This window comes from Callorhinus ursinus, unplaced genomic scaffold (genome assembly GCF_003265705.2).
Source record: "Callorhinus ursinus isolate GAN/ISIS: 27379988/994484 unplaced genomic scaffold, GSC_fseal_2.0 scaffold77, whole genome shotgun sequence".
Classification (NCBI taxonomy): Eukaryota; Metazoa; Chordata; class Mammalia; order Carnivora; family Otariidae; genus Callorhinus; species Callorhinus ursinus.
The window spans coordinates 2,632,009-2,648,634 of record NW_027397139.1 but is presented as its reverse complement, the minus strand read 5'-3'; the positions used below and the strand labels follow the sequence as shown (position 1 = coordinate 2,648,634).

The 16,626-nt window shown below is 56.1% G+C and overlaps 1 protein-coding gene across 6 annotated transcripts in view; it reads left to right on the top strand.

Moving 5' to 3' along the window:
- The window catches only part of CELF5 (CUGBP Elav-like family member 5), a 49,892-nt gene that overhangs the window by 21,368 nt on the left and 11,898 nt on the right, over positions 1-16,626 (top strand). For 3 of the 6 annotated variants that reach the window (XM_073887218.1, XM_025861303.2, XM_073887220.1), the window contains exons 3-5: positions 11,246-11,297; positions 13,167-13,295; positions 15,254-15,333. In XM_073887218.1, the coding sequence (XP_073743319.1) occupies positions 11,246-11,297; positions 13,167-13,295; positions 15,254-15,333 (261 nt within the window). Of the gene's footprint in view, positions 1-8,588; positions 8,627-9,039; positions 9,136-9,730; positions 9,978-11,245; positions 11,298-13,166; positions 13,296-15,253; positions 15,334-16,626 lie in introns of those variants that run through there. The other 3 variants (XM_073887221.1, XM_073887222.1, XM_073887219.1) reach the window with 3 other exon arrangements.

Sequence of the window (16,626 nt, the reverse complement as noted above, 5' to 3'; positions counted from 1 at the left end):
AGCCTAAGGCCCTTCCTAGGATCAGCTGTGAAGCCCACATGCCTCTGGACTCAGAAAGAGGTATAAGGTGCCGACAGACAGAAATGATCACCAAAGAGAGCATTTATTGAGTGCCTACCGCATGTCATGCTCCATACTTCCCATCAGAGTGGTTGTGTGTGGTTGTGTAGGTCGCATACTGCACAAGGGCACCTGGCCCAGCATGTTAGTGTCGTGCTGAGACCTGAAGGATGAGGAAGCATTAGCAGGCAAATGGAATAGCCCGTGCAAAGATCCTGGGGCAGGACTGTGCCTAGCGTGTTGGAGGGACAGCAAGGAGGCTTGTGTGGCTGGAACAGAGTGGGCAAGAGGGAGAGAGGGAGGAGGGGAGGGCAGGGAGGGGACTGGGCAAGTCATACAGGGCTGGCCCAGGCTCTGTCCCTGCTGGCTCTCCCTTGTCAGCCCTGCCTTCTTGGGGTGGGCAGGAGGTCCCTGTCCCCAGTGAAGGGAGGGTGGTCCCCCTGAGCTAACTGAGCCCGGTCCCCAGGCAGTGCCTCTGGGTGGAAATCGAAGGAACCACAGTGAGATCCATGGCACCCCATGACCTCTGGGGGTGTCCACGCTTCCCTCTGCGTTTCTCAGGCACTCTTCAGCCTCAAAGGCATTTGGGGGCGACTTGGGTGGCATCTGTGGCCACAAGTGCTGAGAATATGGGCACAGCATGGCTGGCTGGATAATCGGGGTGCACCTGCTGGGAACATGAGATCATGGCAGGGGTTGACTTGACGCCGAACAGCACCAAAAATGGTCCTGGGGTTGGCCTCAACCTCATAGTGAAGAATAAGGTGTCCCTCCCTGAGGGGGGGTGAAGTAGAGACAAGAGCGCTAGAGAGCTGTGGCGGCACTCCTTGCTTAGCTCCAAGCAGTCTTTGCTGTGTCTGTGAGCCAGTGACTTAACCTCTCTGATCTTCAGCACCAGAAGAGTATAACAGGGGGGAGTGAGGGGAGGAAACCGTAGCGAAGGTGGTCATGGAAGGCTTCACTGAGGAGGTGACATCTGAGAAGAGAATTCATAGTTGTCCCTCCCTCGGATGCTCTGCCGGCACCTCCCCAAACTGAGCCGGAACTGGAGGGCAGGTCCATCCGTACAGGTTAGCACCGGGGGGTGGGGGGAACAGTGGGGTTCTGTGGACCATATTAGTTATCTCCTGCTGCCTAACGATTATTCCACAACCTGGTGGCTTCAAGCCACCAGCATGAGTTATCTCAGGGGCCCTGGGTCAGGAATTAGGGAATGAGTTTGCCGCATGGTCCTGGCTCAGAGTCTCTCCTGACGTCGCAGTCGAGCTGTCAGCTGGCGTTTGAGTGTGGCTGTGGGACTGGCCTCCGTGCTGGCCCCTGGAGCGGCCACGGACGGGAGGTCTCACTTCCTCTCCAGGGGGGAGTGAGACCTTGATAGCACTTGAGCAGCCTCGCGGCACGGCGGCCAGCTCCCCCCAGGATGCAAGGAGGAAGCTCAGTGCCCCTGGGTCTCAGAGCGACACGCTGTCTGCCCAGCTCCGGGCACCAGGAGCCTGGGGGCATTGGGCACCGAGAGGAACAAAGCAGTGTTCTAGTGGATGTGTCCAAGGTCGGGCGGCCAGCAAACAGCAGAACGGGGATTTGACGGCAGACACTTTGCGGGCACCCAGTCCCTCCATGTCCAGTGGACCTCTGTGTGTGTGTGTGTGTGTGTGTGATCAGATTCGGGCTGGAAGCTCTGACCCTTCTGTCCAGAGAAATCCGTACCCTCTTGGAGATCTGCTAACATTTCTAGTGGTGTCCCCAGCTAAGTTCTTCTTAGCTTTCTTCTGCTCCCATTTTCCTGATGGAGTCAAAGCCAGCCTCCCTCTCCACCACCTGAGGCCCAGCTCCCTCTGTGTTGGGGGCCAAAGCTGGGCTCTGGGCTCCATCAGCAGCCGGGATTAGGGGCCCCTCCAGGGCAGACCCTGGGCTGCGTGCTCAGCACACATTGGTTCATTCAGCAGACATGTCAGATGCGTACTGAGCACCCGATCTGTGACCCAAGTGGGACCCAATGGGAGGGCTTCTGGTGGTGAGCGCAACATGGAGCTGAGAAGCGGGGGGTCTTTCAGAGTGATTTTCAGACTCCGAATGCAGGTTCTGTTCAGACAGGGTGCTTGGGGACGCCTCTCTGAGCGGGGAGGGGGCCAGAGGGGCAGCAGGGAGCTGTAGTTGGTCAGGAAGCGACTCGGGCAGGGATGGTGGAGGTAGAAGTCAGGGGTTTGAGATGCTTTAGGAGGAAGGGTTTCCGGGCAGGAGTGAATGGGGGAGCCAGTGAGTGATCTGGGGTCACTGCAACCAAGCACCGTGCACTAGGGGGCTTAAAGCGACAGAGACTTGCCCTCTCTCAGTTCTCGGGGCCAAAGTCTGAAATCAAGGCATCAGCAGGGCTGTGCTCCCTCCAGAGGTTTTGGGGGGAACCTGCTCCATGTCTCTCCAGCTTCAGGTGACGCCCATAATCCTTGATGTTCTCTGGCTCATTGACGCATCAGCCCGATCCCTGACTCTGTCACCACATGGCCGTCCTCCGTGCCTACACATCTCCCCTCTCCCTCTGCCTTTCTCCTATAAGGACACCTGTCATTGGACTTAGGGCTCACCCGAAATCCAGGATGACCCCATCTCGAGATCCATGACTTACTGACATCTGTAAGGACACCTGTTGCAAATAAGGTTCAGGGGCTCACAGGTTTCAGGGGCTTAGGACTTGGACGTGTTTTAGGGGAGTCCCTATTCAACCCACTGTAATGGGGCGAGCACTAAATGAACAGCGGATATAAGGCAGCTGGGGGCGGCATCTCGGGGGTGGGGGGTCAGAGGGGAAGCAGGGGGCTGCCCCACCGCCAATGACTTGGTGGCAGGCAAACAAGGCGCCTTCTTGGAGGAGGGAGCGTTTGAGCTGCGTCTTGAGAGATGGGGAAGACTGTGGCAGATGGAGGTGGGGGTGGCGTGGGGACCGAGTGTGCCGAGACTGGGAGGTAGGAACGTGCCAGGCGCATTTTTGAGTGCAGGAACACACGAGAGCCTCCATTGTCTCATGGAGGAGTTACATCAGGTCAGAAGGGGGTCTCAACCCTGGGGGTGATTCTGCCCCCATGGGTCCCTGGGTGATGTCTGGGGACATTTGCGATTGTCATGACTGGGAGAGACAACTGTCATCCAGTGATCAGGAGAATAAGGAGCTGGTGAATGTTCTAGGACAGTGCTAATAGAAATATAATGCAGTCCACAAATTGCATTCACATTTTTCTGGAGCAACATTTAAAAATTAAAAAGAAACAGGCGAAATTAATTTTCATACTAGATTTCATTTTAACCCAATACCTCTCCAAAATATTATCATTTCAGCAGGCAGTCAGCATAGTTAGTAAGAGCTCACGTTCCCTTTTCCCTCGTAGGCGTCCAACACCCAGTGTGTGTCCTGCTTTTCAGTCCGTCTGAAGTTGGACAATCAGTTGTTATCAGAAATGCTCGATCTGCCTTTGCTGTATGCATTCTATAAAACTGATGGTCGGAAAAGGAGGTTCACATACCCCGCTTGCTCTAAACATACTTAAAAGGTTTTCTAAGAATGGAGTCAGGAATCAGTTTTTAGATTTAAGTTTATATTTACATTAATTATAAATAAACAAAATTTAAAACTCTATTCCTTGGTCACACAAGCCATGTTTCAAGGGCTCAATGGCCACATGTGGCTGGTGGCTACCATATTGGACAGTAGCCTTTGGAAATATTCTAGGTCAAGATTCAGTAAAATTCTTCTGTAAAGGATCAGAGAGTAAATATTTTTGGCCTCATGGGCCATAGGGCCTCTGTCACATCACATAAAAGAAACCACAGACAATACATAAATGGATGGGTGTGGTTGTGTGTCAATAAAACTTTACAAAAACAGACAGAGGCCCAGAATGGAGTTGGCAGATCCCCATTCTAGACCATTGCTGTCCAATAGAATTTTCCACAGTGATGGAAATGTTCTGTCTCTGCTGTCCAATTTGGTGGCCACTGGCTTTGTGTGGCTGTTGAGTCTTTGAAATGTGGCAAGTGTGACTTGGGAACAGTTTCTTTTTTTTTTAACTTTTTTAAATTTATTTATTCATGAGGGGGGGGGCAGAGGGAGAAGCAGGCATGCGGGACTTGATCCCAGGACCCTGGGATCATGACCTGAGCCGAAGGCAGACGCTTAACCAGCTGAGCCACCCAGGCACCCTGGAACAGTTTCTTTAAAAAAAAAAAAAAGATTTTATTTATTTATTTGAGAGAGAGAGAGAGAGAGAGAGAGAGAGAGCATGAGCGGGGGGGAGGGGCAGAGGGAAAAGCAGACTCCCTGCTAAGCAGAGAGCCAGACATGGGGCTCGATCCCAGGACCCCAGGATCATGACCTGAGCTGAGGGCAGACACTTAATCGACTGAGCCACCCAGGCGCCTCTCAGGAACAATTTCTAATGTTACTTGATCTTAATACATTTAAATTTAAACTTAAACCGCCACATGTGGCTAGTGGCCACCACATTGGACAACTCAAATCTAGAATGTTCTAGATCAGGGGTCAGCTACTGTGTTAGCAGATATAGAATGTTCTAGACTGGGAGTCACCTACTATATTGGTGAGTTCAGACCTAGAATGTTCTGGACTAGGAGGCAGCTACCATGTTGGCCAGTGCAGACCTAGAATGTCCTAGACTAGGAGTCAGCCGCTGTTTGGGATAGCACAGATGTAGAATGTCCTAGACCAAGGATCAGCTACCATGTTAGACAGTGCAGACCTAGTTAGACAGTTCTAGACTCAGGAACAGGATGCAGTGTCATCATATGTCTAGATTGTGGGTCTCGGTTTGATACCAGCTCATGGCTGGAGAGGAAGGAGGAGGGGTCTCCAGCAATACCCAGAAACCATCCCGATCATGTCCCCTAGCCTCTGCTGTCACTGTCCTGACTTTTATGGTAACCAACCCCTGTTTTTCTTCATGTTCTTAGCGCTTATGAATATATCTCTAAAACATTGGGTCGCTTTTCCCCATCTCGCTTTTTACCTAATATGAACAGAACCATAGTACATGTGGTCTTTACCGTCTGCATTTTTTTTCTCCACTTAGTACAATGCTGAAGAGATTGGGTATCACCTGTCAGTGCCACACACATTGGTGACTGGTGCTTTATCATTGCCGGGTCGTATTCCACAGCGCGAATACACAATTGATTTTTCCATCCTCCTGGTGGTGGACATCTGGGTTGTTTCCGGCTTTTGCCGAGACCGACAGAGACCCTTGTCTGTGAGGGACACGTGCCGTGTCTCCTCTGGGTGCGTTCTCAGGAGTCCCGACCCCCGAGTGTGTGTGCCTCCAGCTTCTGTAGCTGACACCCCCCTGCCTAGCAAAGGATCTGACTTGCGGGTGAGCCTCCTCCCCCCACCCCAGGGCACCCACAGAAATGGTATCGGCACACTCAGCACCAGAGCTGGAGCCTCGTTCGCGGCTTGCAGGAAGAGTGACAGGGGCTGCTGCGGGGAAGGCCCCCCTTGCCTGCCAACCGCATCTGAGCACGGTTATCTGAGCCCCCCCTCCGTCTCCACCAGAAGATGGAGCTGCTGCTGCACCAGGGGCCCCCCCGTGCTGGAAGAGCCCACCCGGCCGGCTCACGTGCCCGCACATGCCCACACACGCAGCCGGGGACTTAGGGGGCCACAGCTGGGTCACGCCAGAGACCAAGACAGCCACCGTCTCTCCTGTCCCCTGCCTCTCCTCAAAAACCCACGTGCGTGCGTGCGTGCGTGCGTGTGTGTTGGGGGAGACAGTGTGGAGTGGACCCTTCTGTCTTTTTATCTCTTCCTGAACTGGGAGGGGAGAGTGAGCCAGGTCATTTGCTGGCTCCGTGCTTCTCCCCCTACTCCAGGGAACAGGCAGGCCCCCCCTTCACAAATCCTGCTTCTGAAGCAAGTTCCAGCCCCCATCTCGAGTGTGACAGTGGCGTCCGTGGGGGATGCGGTTTAATCAAATCTCAGCATTCTGGAATAAGATCCTAAATTGAATAACAGAATCCCAGAATAGAACCCAGAATGGACCGCAGGACCCTGGAATCCACGCTGGGCAGAAGCCTCAGATTGCAGCAGAGGCTCTTTGTGAGGCTGTCAAACCCCAGGATGAGGTTCCTGGAGATGGAACAGACCAGTGGGGACAGCGGGGGGCAGGGCGTGGCAGGTCCCATGCCTGTCTCTGAGAGGCTGTGCCATTTGGGGGGGTATTGTCTCTTTTTTCATGAAGGTCTTGAGGGGCGAAGGACATCCCAGATCTGACATCTGCCCTGCACCCCAGAAAGGGATAGGTTTGTCTGGCTGGCTGGGGGTCCCCTCACAGAGCCCCCCGAAAACCCTTTCTAGGCATGCAGGGGTTTCTGAAGGGGCCCCCTTGCAAGACCCCCTCCCACATCCCATGACCTGGCTCAGAGCCAAGCCCAACCTGAGACTGAGCGAGGGGCCCCAGGTGCCAAATGTCCAGCTGTGTGACTCTCCTGGGCCTCAGTTTCTTCATTTGTGAAATGGGATTGCAGGAGGGCTTTGAGGATCCTGTGGGATGACACAGGCCCATTGCTGAGCTCACAACGGGAGCTTGGTAAATCCATGCTGAATCAACAAACGAATGAATGAATGAATGAATGAATGAATGAATGAACTGTCGAGCCTGCAGGAGTCTGGGCCAGTTGTGTCGTCTGTCCAAGCCTGGTTTCTCCTCCATGAAGTGGGGAAGGTGTAGACACAGCGAGCCTGCAGGAGTCTGGGCCAGTTGTGTCGTCTGTCCAAGCCTGGTTTCTCCTCCATGAAGTGGGGAAGGTGTAGACACAGCTGGACCCACGCTCTTGAGTTATTTCCCAGCACTTTGCTCTTTGCCCACGGGGAGAGGGACTGGGGTTCCTTTTCCGTGGGGTCTGGAAACCATAGCTCTTGTCTCATTTCCTTTCAGTTGTCATTTGTGGACCCTGTGCTGGGCCTCGGGTGAGGAGGTGTGCCCAGGGCCTCTCGGCCCCCTGCCCCCGGGAGCCCACCCAAGAGGGACGGTGTGTCTGGTGGGGGCCGTAGCGCCTGAAGCGGATGGACTTGGAGGGGAAGTCTTCAGGGGGAGGTGTCATGTGAGGGGTCTCTTCACAGTGAGGATGGGGTGTGGAGGGGCGAGTGCCAGCCAGTGAGTTCAACAGTGGTGTCCTGGGGGCCTGGGAGGAGGAGTGGGGAGGAAGGCCAGGAAGCCACCCCCTAGGCAGAAGGAGCCACGGCAGCACCTAGAGCAGGAGAGCGGCGGGGTCTGGCTTTGCTGGGAGAGGCTTTGCTGGGGCTCCAGGGCAGAAGGGGAGGCTGGAATAGTGACCTGGGGACCACCTTGCTTCCTTCTCCTCCATACCACCTGGAAATGACCTAGTGGGGGCCTCTCCTGGGTCCCCACGTCCTCTAAAGCCACAACTATGCATCTTCTAAAGGACCATCTTTGGGGCCCCAGCCTGACCGCTGGGGACACCTCCTGCAGTCCCTCCCCCAGCGGCCTCGGTTTCCCTGTCTGTAATATACACAGGTCAGACATGAGGGACCCTGGTTTCTCAATGATGTGTGGCTTGGTTGACATCACCCAGCAAAAGCTGGGGGATAGAGCAAGGACTGGGTCTCAGCTATCTAATGTGTGCCCACCCCAAAGACACAGACACTCCCCAAAGCCCTGGCTCCTTGGCTAGAGGGTTGGCTGGATTCCAAGAAGACCCTGAGGAAACCTGCCCGCCCGCAGGAGATTGGGCCTCTGTTTCTGATTTTCTCCTCTCGCTTTCTGATTTGCCCATCTGTAGAATGAGAATGTTTTCATCTCATAAACTTGTTTAGAGATCAAATAAGTCAATGGATATAGGGATTCCTCCAACATGAGAAACTGTCTCCCTACCCCAAACTCTTACTCATACTTCAAAACCCACCGCAGATTTTCCATCTTCAGTGAAGCCCCAGGATAGCCTCTGGCTCCTCACTCCTCTATGCTCTAGGGTCTCCCAGGGGGTGGTCCCTACCTCTGCCTCAATCCTGACCGCATAGGTCTGGGAGTGACTGTATCTACCTCTGTCTCCCCTCACGCCAGATTAGTGAGTCCTCCCTGGGGTTGCAAAATTACCCAGCATGGGGCACACCGGGAATGTTACTGAATAAATGAAAGGAGGAAGGGAGGGAGCAGGGAAGGGATGCAGCCATGGGGAGCCAGAGAAGGTGGAGGAGGGAGGGAGGGCAATAGGCAGAGACCTCGGTGGGACAGATGGAGAGAGGGAGCCGGAAGGAGGTGGGCCGAGCCAGATGGGCGGGCAGGGGCGACAGGAGGGGGGGGTGTGGGGAGACCCACCTCCCCCCCCCCCCCCCCCCCGCCGCACGCCTCCTCCTGGCTCGGCGGGCAACGCCTGCAGGGCCCGGCCTCTGGCGGGCGGATCGTCAGCTCCCGCCTGGGCGTCGGGCGCAGGGAGCGAGGCGCGGGGCCGGTGCGTGCGTGCGGCGTGTGCGCGCCTGTGCGCCCAGGGCCGGCCGGGAGGGCGGCGGCACGTGGAGGCCAGCCTGGCGCGCGTCTCCAGGCCGGTGGGTAAGGCGGGCCGCGGGGTGCGGATGGCCAGGCCTCGGAGCCTCGGCTTTTGAGCGGGGGGGGGGAGGGGGGCGGGGGGGGGGCCGGGGGGGGGGGGGACTGCCCGCCTGGCTTCTCGGGACCACACCGGGACCCTTGCCCCGAGCCCGAGCTGACCCGGGAGGGGGAAGGGGCCTCCCAGGAGGAGGCGGAAAGGTCCCAGGCTCCGCGGCGGGCGGGGGAGATGGGGCGCAGGTATCCAGGCCGCGAGAATTGGGGCGGGGGTGGAGGGTGCGGTGAGGGGGACAGGTTCCCTCCCCGTGGCCCCCCTCCCTCGCTCCCTCCCTCAGCTCATCCATCTCCAGAAGATTATATTTAAATATCTCTTTTGTGCAAGGCAGGAGCTGGTCTCGCCCCTAAGAGGCGGTTTCCATGGCAACAACAATTGCCAGCTTCCGTGTGGTGAATCAGCGTTGCCATGGCAACCCCATCCTCATCTGCCCAAGGTGCTGGGAGGAGGGAGGAGGTGAGGGCCAGCGGAGGCGGGGTGGGAGGGGTGGGGGCGAACAGGAGGCTGGAGTTCAGGTGCCCGTACTCCCCCCACCTCCCTTCACAACCTGTCTGCCCCCAGCCCAGAAACTGGTCCCATCTGGTTGAAATAATCTCCCCCTCCTGCCTCCAGCGAGCTGGGTGTGGTACCCAGGTGGAGAGGGCCCGGGTTTGTGTGTGTGTGTATGTACGTGGTGGGGGAAGGGAGACATGGTTTTGCCTTTCCCAGGTGGTCGGGGTCCCTCTGAAGATGTGGCTGGGTGGCAGGTATTGGGGACACTGGGAGGCCTCTCTGCTTCTGAGGCTCCCAAGGCTGAGTTCAAATTGAGGCAGCCCATATGAGCCAGGGAACAAACAGAATGGGAGGGGCTCAGAGAGAGTAGGGAAGCTGGAGAGGGGGAGGGGGCTCAGGGAAACAGCGTGCAGCGTGAGGGAGGGGATTCCGATGGGGTGAGGAGGCTCAGAGCTGAGATAGGGTCCAAGACAAGGGGAAGGAGATTTGGGGGTTCATAGTTGGAGAGGGGTCTCCACTCATAGGAGTGGGTAGAAAGATCTTTGAATTTGACATCTAGGAAGGCTGCTTAGTGCCTCGACTCGCCCACCATGACCTTGGACAAATAGTCGGGGCCTTGATATTGACATCTGTAAGGCCCGGTGAAAATTGTGCCTGCCTCTGGAGCTTGCTGGGCACCTGCACAGCGACTAGAAAGCTGACATCCATCAAGCACCTTCTCTGAATGACCATGGGGATGGTCTGACCTGGGAGGGGGTCTAGGACTGGCACTCGTTCCAACCCCAGGCCAGGCGCAGAGCCACCAGGTACCTTCCATGCTGGTGTGCATCAGCCACTTCTTTCTGGTCAATTCAGTTCGGCAAGCTTCTCGGATTATCCCTGTCTGGTGTGGGGAGAGATGCCTGCTCTGAGAAAGCAAGACATAGACACTTCCTGCCCTGAGATGGAGGAAGGAACCCAGAGGGGTGGAAGGATTGCCTGCATGGGGGCTTTTGAGCTGGGTTTTGAAGGATGAATAGGAGTTCACCAGGAGACATGAGGCTTGGAGGAGGATTCTGTTCCCAGACCAGTGGAGAAGCAAATGCCACCCCCCTTCCCACATCCCTTGAGTTTATTCTCAAATATCCACATTAGCTCACACCCATGGCTGGGTCAGTTTGGGGGTGGGGATTAGAGGAGGATTTCTTCCGTTAAACATCATTTTCAGTGCTGGGGGTGGAGGACAGAAGTGTCCAGAGCAAGGAGCCCAGATTGAAAGCTGGTCCACTCAGGTATGACAGTCCTCCCACCCAAGGCTCAGAGAGCTGACTAAAAGTAGCTGCCTTGGTATAAGTCAGCTACTACTAAGTAACAAACCAACCCCACCATTTTATTTGTTGATTCTGTGGGTTAGTAAGCTCAGACTGGGCTCAGCTGGATGGTTCTTCTGCCGGTCTCTCCTGGGGTCATTCATGCAGTGGCAGGCAGGGCTTGCTGGGATGAGCTGGGACAGGCCAGCCTCATTCCCACATGCTGTTTGTCAGGGGGACCTCTCAGGGCATGAGTTCTGTCCTGTCCTGCCTGGGCGTATCACCTGGCAATGTCAGGGTTCCAAAAGAGGAAGCTGCAAAGTCTCTTGAGGCCAGAGCTTGGAACTCACACCACTTCCCTTCCACTACATTCCACTGGTCAGAGCAAGTCAGGAGGCCAAGCCCAGATGCAGAAGGGTGGGGAAATAGGCTCCAGTTTTTGATGAGAGAAACTGCAAAGTCACATCACACACAGGGACTAGAGGGATTGGACATCTTTGCAAAGAACCTACTACACTTGAGAAAGCAAGGAGGCTTCCTACAGCAAGAAATATTGTGACTGGGTTTTGAAGGTAAAGTAAGAGTTTTCCAGACTGCAATGAGTGAAGCCCCATCGGTGGAACAGATGGGGCTGTGTCACTCGTTTGACTGATTTGCTGCTGGAAGTTGGTGGGATGCTGAGCCTTGGGGAGGTGGTCAGGGTGCCTGGCAGAGCTCAAGCGAAGCCCCCACCCCTGATGCTCCCACTGTCAGCCTTGACCTCCTTCTCCCCTCTCTCTCTACAGATGGCGCGGCCAATCCAAGTGAAGCCGGCGGACAGCGAAAGCCGCGGAGGTAGTTGTCATCTCTCCGTGGCCACCAGGCTGGGGGGTGGCAGAAGAATGGGGGACGGAGGGGAGTCCCCGATCATAAGGCTGTAGCAGTCACCTCTCTGCTCACACACCTCATGGTGGTGGGAGAGGCAGAGTCCCCTGGCTAGGGTTGGGACAGGAGAGCGGCGGGTGGGGGGCGCTGTGTCCCTTCTTCCACACCACAGTGCCACAGGCCCAGGAGTGGAGGAGTTGTGGGGGGGATCTGGCTAGGTCCAGCTGCTTCCCCCAAGAACTTAAAATGCCCCACTCCCTGTAGGGTGCAGTATTGGGCGTCTTCTGATGCAGAGGGGCTGGGAACCCTGAAGGGACCCCTCAGGGGGATTGCTTTCAGTGTGTGTGTGTGTGCGCGTGCATACCTTGGCACACCTGTGTACAGATGTGTGTGAGCACGTGCACACGTGCATGTGTGTTTCTGTGGCTTATGCGGTGGGGCTGCCTGCTGGCCTGTGTGCATGTCTGCATGCCTGGCCTGTGTGTGGGCGTGTGTGTGCGAGCCTGTGTGCTTGACTGTTCCAGGCTGGGCGTGTGGGTATGCGGGCTGGAGGCCTGGCATCTGCATAGGTCTGGACTGTGTTGGGGATGTGACCGTGGGGGTATGCTTGACTGTCCCTAGTGGCATCCAAGCTAGCCATTCTGGGAGATTTTCCTACCCCCTCCCCATTTCAGGTGGACTGGGGGCTGAGGGGGAGCAGCCAGCCTTGGGGGTGGTGTGTGGGGCAGGGCTGTTAGGACGCCTGTGTATTTGTAGGAGCCTGGTACAGCCCATCTGGGCTGGGACCTGTTTTCGCACTCTCAAAACAGGCTGCTAGTGTAGGTCAGGGATTGGGATGGGGGTTGGGGGGTCCTGCATGTCTCCGTCTCTTCTCTTCTCTCTTCTCTCTCTTAATAATTCTTCCTCTTCTCCTCCTCCTCCTTCTGTCGCTCTCTCTCTGTATCACCTTCTCTTTCTCCCTCTCACTTCATACCTCTTTCTCTCTCATTTTTTTCTCTCCTTCTGTGTCTCTGATTCTCTCTCTACTCTTGGTGTCTCTCTTTGTCTCTTACTGTCTCTCCCTTTGACTGTCTCTGTGTTTCTCCGTCTCTTTCTCTCTCACCTGTCTCTTTCCCTGACTCTCAGTCTCTCTGCTTCTATGCCTCTCTCTTCCATCCCCATGAGTGACAGCTGTCAGAGAACAGGTTTCCATAGTAACCCAGCTCACCATCCCTGGGAGATGAAGCTGCCTTGTTCCTGATTGCAGGGGAACAGCCCAGTTACCAGAGGGAGCAGGACTCTGGTGCCTCCAGCCAGGCCTCCAGCCAGACCCTCACCCCCACCCCACCAGATGGGGGCTCCAGGCTTCGGGCACCTGGTCCTGCGCGCACACGTGCCCTCGCTCATTCAACAGACTTTGACTGCCTGGCCCCTCTTGAGGACGCAGGGGCCATCAGCGCTCACCCCCGACTGGGAAATCTAGATGGCAGACAGACAGACAGGGACCCAGGCCAGGCAAGGCAGTTCTTACGCTAGTACTATGTGTGAGTTCTCCGAGGGCGAGGAGAGAGACCATCTTTGGCCGGAGGGTGGGAGCAGTGAAGCGGTGGCCCTGCCGGGTTGAAGGGAGGGCATTCCAGGAGAGGGGCACTGCGTGAGCAAAGGCTTGGAGATGAGCCGTGCACGGCACGTGGGAGGATGGAGAGGCCCAGAGCAGGGAAGCGCGCGGCTGTGTCCTCCCACACACAGGCAGAACAGGGGCCAGCAGTGCTCCCCCCCACGCCCTGCTGCCTCCATTCTGTTGGAGGGACCGAGAAATTCCCGGAGGCCAGGACTCGGCTGAGGGGGTGTCTCCGCCCACAGGAGACCGGAAGCTGTTTGTGGGGATGCTGAATAAGCAGCAGTCGGAGGAGGACGTGCTGCGGCTGTTCCAGCCCTTTGGGGTCATCGACGAATGCACCGTGCTGCGCGGGCCTGATGGCAGCAGCAAAGGTGACCGGCCGGGGGCGGGACTGGCCCGGTGGTGGAGCTGGGAGCGTGGGGGGATGGGCCTAGTCTGGGCACGGGGGGGCGGGGTTGGTTCCTGGGGGCGGGGCCGGGCACATGAGAAGGTCGGGAACGGCTGCGGGGGTGGATCCTGGCACCTGGGAGGGCGGGGTTGGCTTCTGGGGGCGGGGCCAGGCTCCTGAGAAGGTGGGGTTGGCGTCTGGGGCGGGCCAGAGCATGTGGAAGGGCGGGTTTGGCGCTTGAGAAAGCCAGGTTGGCTTCGGGGGCGGGCGGGTCACGTGGGAGGACAGGTTTGGCTCCTGGGGGCGGGGCCAGGCACGTGAGAAGGCAAGACTGGCTCCTGGGGGAGGGGCCTGGCACGTGGGAGGGCGGGGTTGGCTCTGGGGGAGGGGCCATGCTCTTGAGAAGGCGGGACTAGGTTCTGGGGCGGGATAGGGTACGTGGGGGCGGGGTTTGACTCCTGGGGGCGGGGTACGTGAGAAGGCGGGGGTTGGCTCTTGGGGGCGGGGCCAATCACGTGGGAGGCTGGGGTTTGTTCCTGGGGCGGGGGCTGGGTGGGCGGAGACTGTAAGGTCCCACCTGGTCCTGCCTGCGGGCCGCTTGTGCCTACCTGACTGGGACATTTTCCTGTGGACTGCCTGATCCTGGCTGAACATCTAGGAAAGACTTTAATGGTCCACAGCGACCTGTTTACCTGTCTGTCCACGTGACTGGTTGTGACTGCAGATGAGCATCACTGCACCTGCGGCTCTTAGTCTCTGACTTTCTGCCTGAGTGTCTAAATGGTTATTTCTGTTTGGGTCTTCATGCGTCTGGTGGTCTTTGTCTGTCCGTCTACTTGATTCTACCTTTTTGAGTTCATCTATCAGGCAGCAACTCTTGCCCTGCCTGTCTCTGGCCCTCAAAACGTTTTATCTTCTAGGACAGAATGTATCCCATGGTCCCTATTTGCTTGGCTCTCCCTCTCTTTAAATTATTTTTATTTTTCATTTTTTAAATGTTTTTTAAAGTTTATTTATTTACCATCTCTACACCGAATGTGGGGCTCAAACAACCCCAAGATCAAGAGTCGCATGCTCTACCGTCTGAGCCAGCCAGGCGCCCCTCTTTTTTTTATTGATTTTAATTGATATCTACACACTGTAAAATTCGCCTTTTGAAAGTGTGCAGTGGAGTGCTTTATGTTCAAACAATTGTGCAACCATTGCCACTCTCTAATCCAGAACATTCCATCGTCCTACCCTACCCCCAGTCTTCCATAGTACTCTGCCTGTCTGGAACTATGTCTAGTAGTCTCTCCTTATGATTGTGTGTCTGAATTCACCTGTGTCTGGTGGTCCCTGGTTGCCTAATTTCTGGTTTCTTCCTGTGTGACCAGCCAGCTGGGTCTGACCTGTCTGGTATGTATGTATGGATGGATGGATGTATCTATTTTTTTTCTATCCCCATCTCTCCAACTCTGGTCACATGGGCCTGTCTGGGTCTGAATGTATCTGTGCCTGAGTGTGCCCACAGGGCCGTATCTCAGTGCCTGTGTCTGAACATTTGTCACCTTCTCTCTTCATATCTGATTATAACTCGATCTCACGGTGTCAGCAGCTGGTGGGGTCTAAGCCTGCGCCCTTCACTAGTTCCAGCGAGCAGGACCTGCCCCGCCAACCGCACACCGCCTCTCGGTGTCTGTCAAACCACGCGAGCCACAAACAGCTGTGGAGCTGGTGGCTTTCTGAGTGAATGGGTGGCCACCTGGCTGATGTCATACGTGCGCTTGTCTTATTGCCTGATCCTTTATTGTCCAGCTGTCTGTCTGAACAAATTACTGGCTGTCTCTCTGTTCTGACTGTCTGACCAGCCATCCAGGGCTCCCAGTCCCCTCTCCTGTGGCACCTGCCCACCCAGAAAGACCCCGTTGCCCCTCACGCATTCTCCTTCTCTTGGGGCAGGCTGTGCCTTTGTGAAGTTCTCCTCCCACACCGAGGCCCAGGCGGCCATCCATGCCCTGCACGGCAGCCAGACCATGCCGGTGAGTAGGGCCCATCCCGGGCCATGGTGCTGGGTGTGCGGAAGGGGGGAGGGGACAGGGACGAAATCTCTCCCTACTGGTCCCTCCATCCCGTAGCCTCAGGCTGTTCATCAGCAAGGCACAGGTGGAGAGAGAGGTGCAGTCTCTGATGGTGGTAGGGGTACGTGTGCGCATGTGAGTGTGCGATTGTGCATGTGTGGAGCATGTGAGTGTGTGAGCATGCACGGATGTACTGCCAGTGTGTGGCGACATGTGTGTCTGTGTGTGTGTTTAAGAGAGAACATGTGAGTGCATGTGTGTGTGGTTGTTAGTAGGGGATTGGTAATGTACACGTGAGGTGTGTGTGTTTGAGAATATGTCCGGATATGTGTGTGTGCCAGTGCGCATGTGTAAGTGTGCTGAATGGGTGTGTGTGAGTGGATTGTGTGGTATGCATGTAGGTGTGTGCACGTGTGTGTTTATGCATGTGTGTACTGAGCGCATGTGTATGTGTGGGTCTGTCTCGCTGATGTGGAGGGAACGAGCACATTGTGCATCTGTGGGTATATGTGAGGGCAAGTGTGTGAGTGTGTGTGGATGGGTGTGTTTGTGAATATGTGTGTATGTGACTACATGTGTACATGTGTGATTGTGTGCCTCTGAATGTATTGTGTGAATGCATGTGTGATAGGCATGGTGAGTGTAAATGTGTGCACATATTTGTGAGTGTATTCGTGTCTGTGAGTGTGTTTGTGTGGGTGGTGTTTGTGTGTGTGCAAATGTGCATGCGCGTGCATAGTGAGTCTGCATGTGGATGTGAGTGTGAGCATGCATAGTGTGTGTATGTGTGTGAGTGTATGAACATGTGGGGTGTGTGTGTGAGCATGTGTGGTGTGTGAGGTTATGTTTTTAGGTGCATGAATGTGTGAGCATGCATGGTGAGTGTGTGTGTGACTGTGTATGAACGTGTGTGAACGTGTGTAAGAGTATGTGTGCATGTGTGTGTGAGTGTCCATGCGGGTTCCTAGAGGGGTGGGGCCTGAGGGGTGGTTTGGCTTTGTGGAGGCCAGCAGGGGAACGTGGGGCGTGGGGCATGACAACAAGCATGGGGGTGGGGGCGCGTAGCCCCAGAGGAGCAGGGGGGATGGCTGGAGGGGCTGCAGCCAACGGCCGAGGAGCACGGGGTTCCTAGGGCAATGAGGAGTCATGGAAGGTTTTGACAGGGCAGGGAAGGGGCCAGGTCAGTTGGAAGTGTCCCCTGGGCCAGAGTGGGGATGGGCAGGGGGCAGGTCTGGAGCGGTGAGAGGCTGGGGA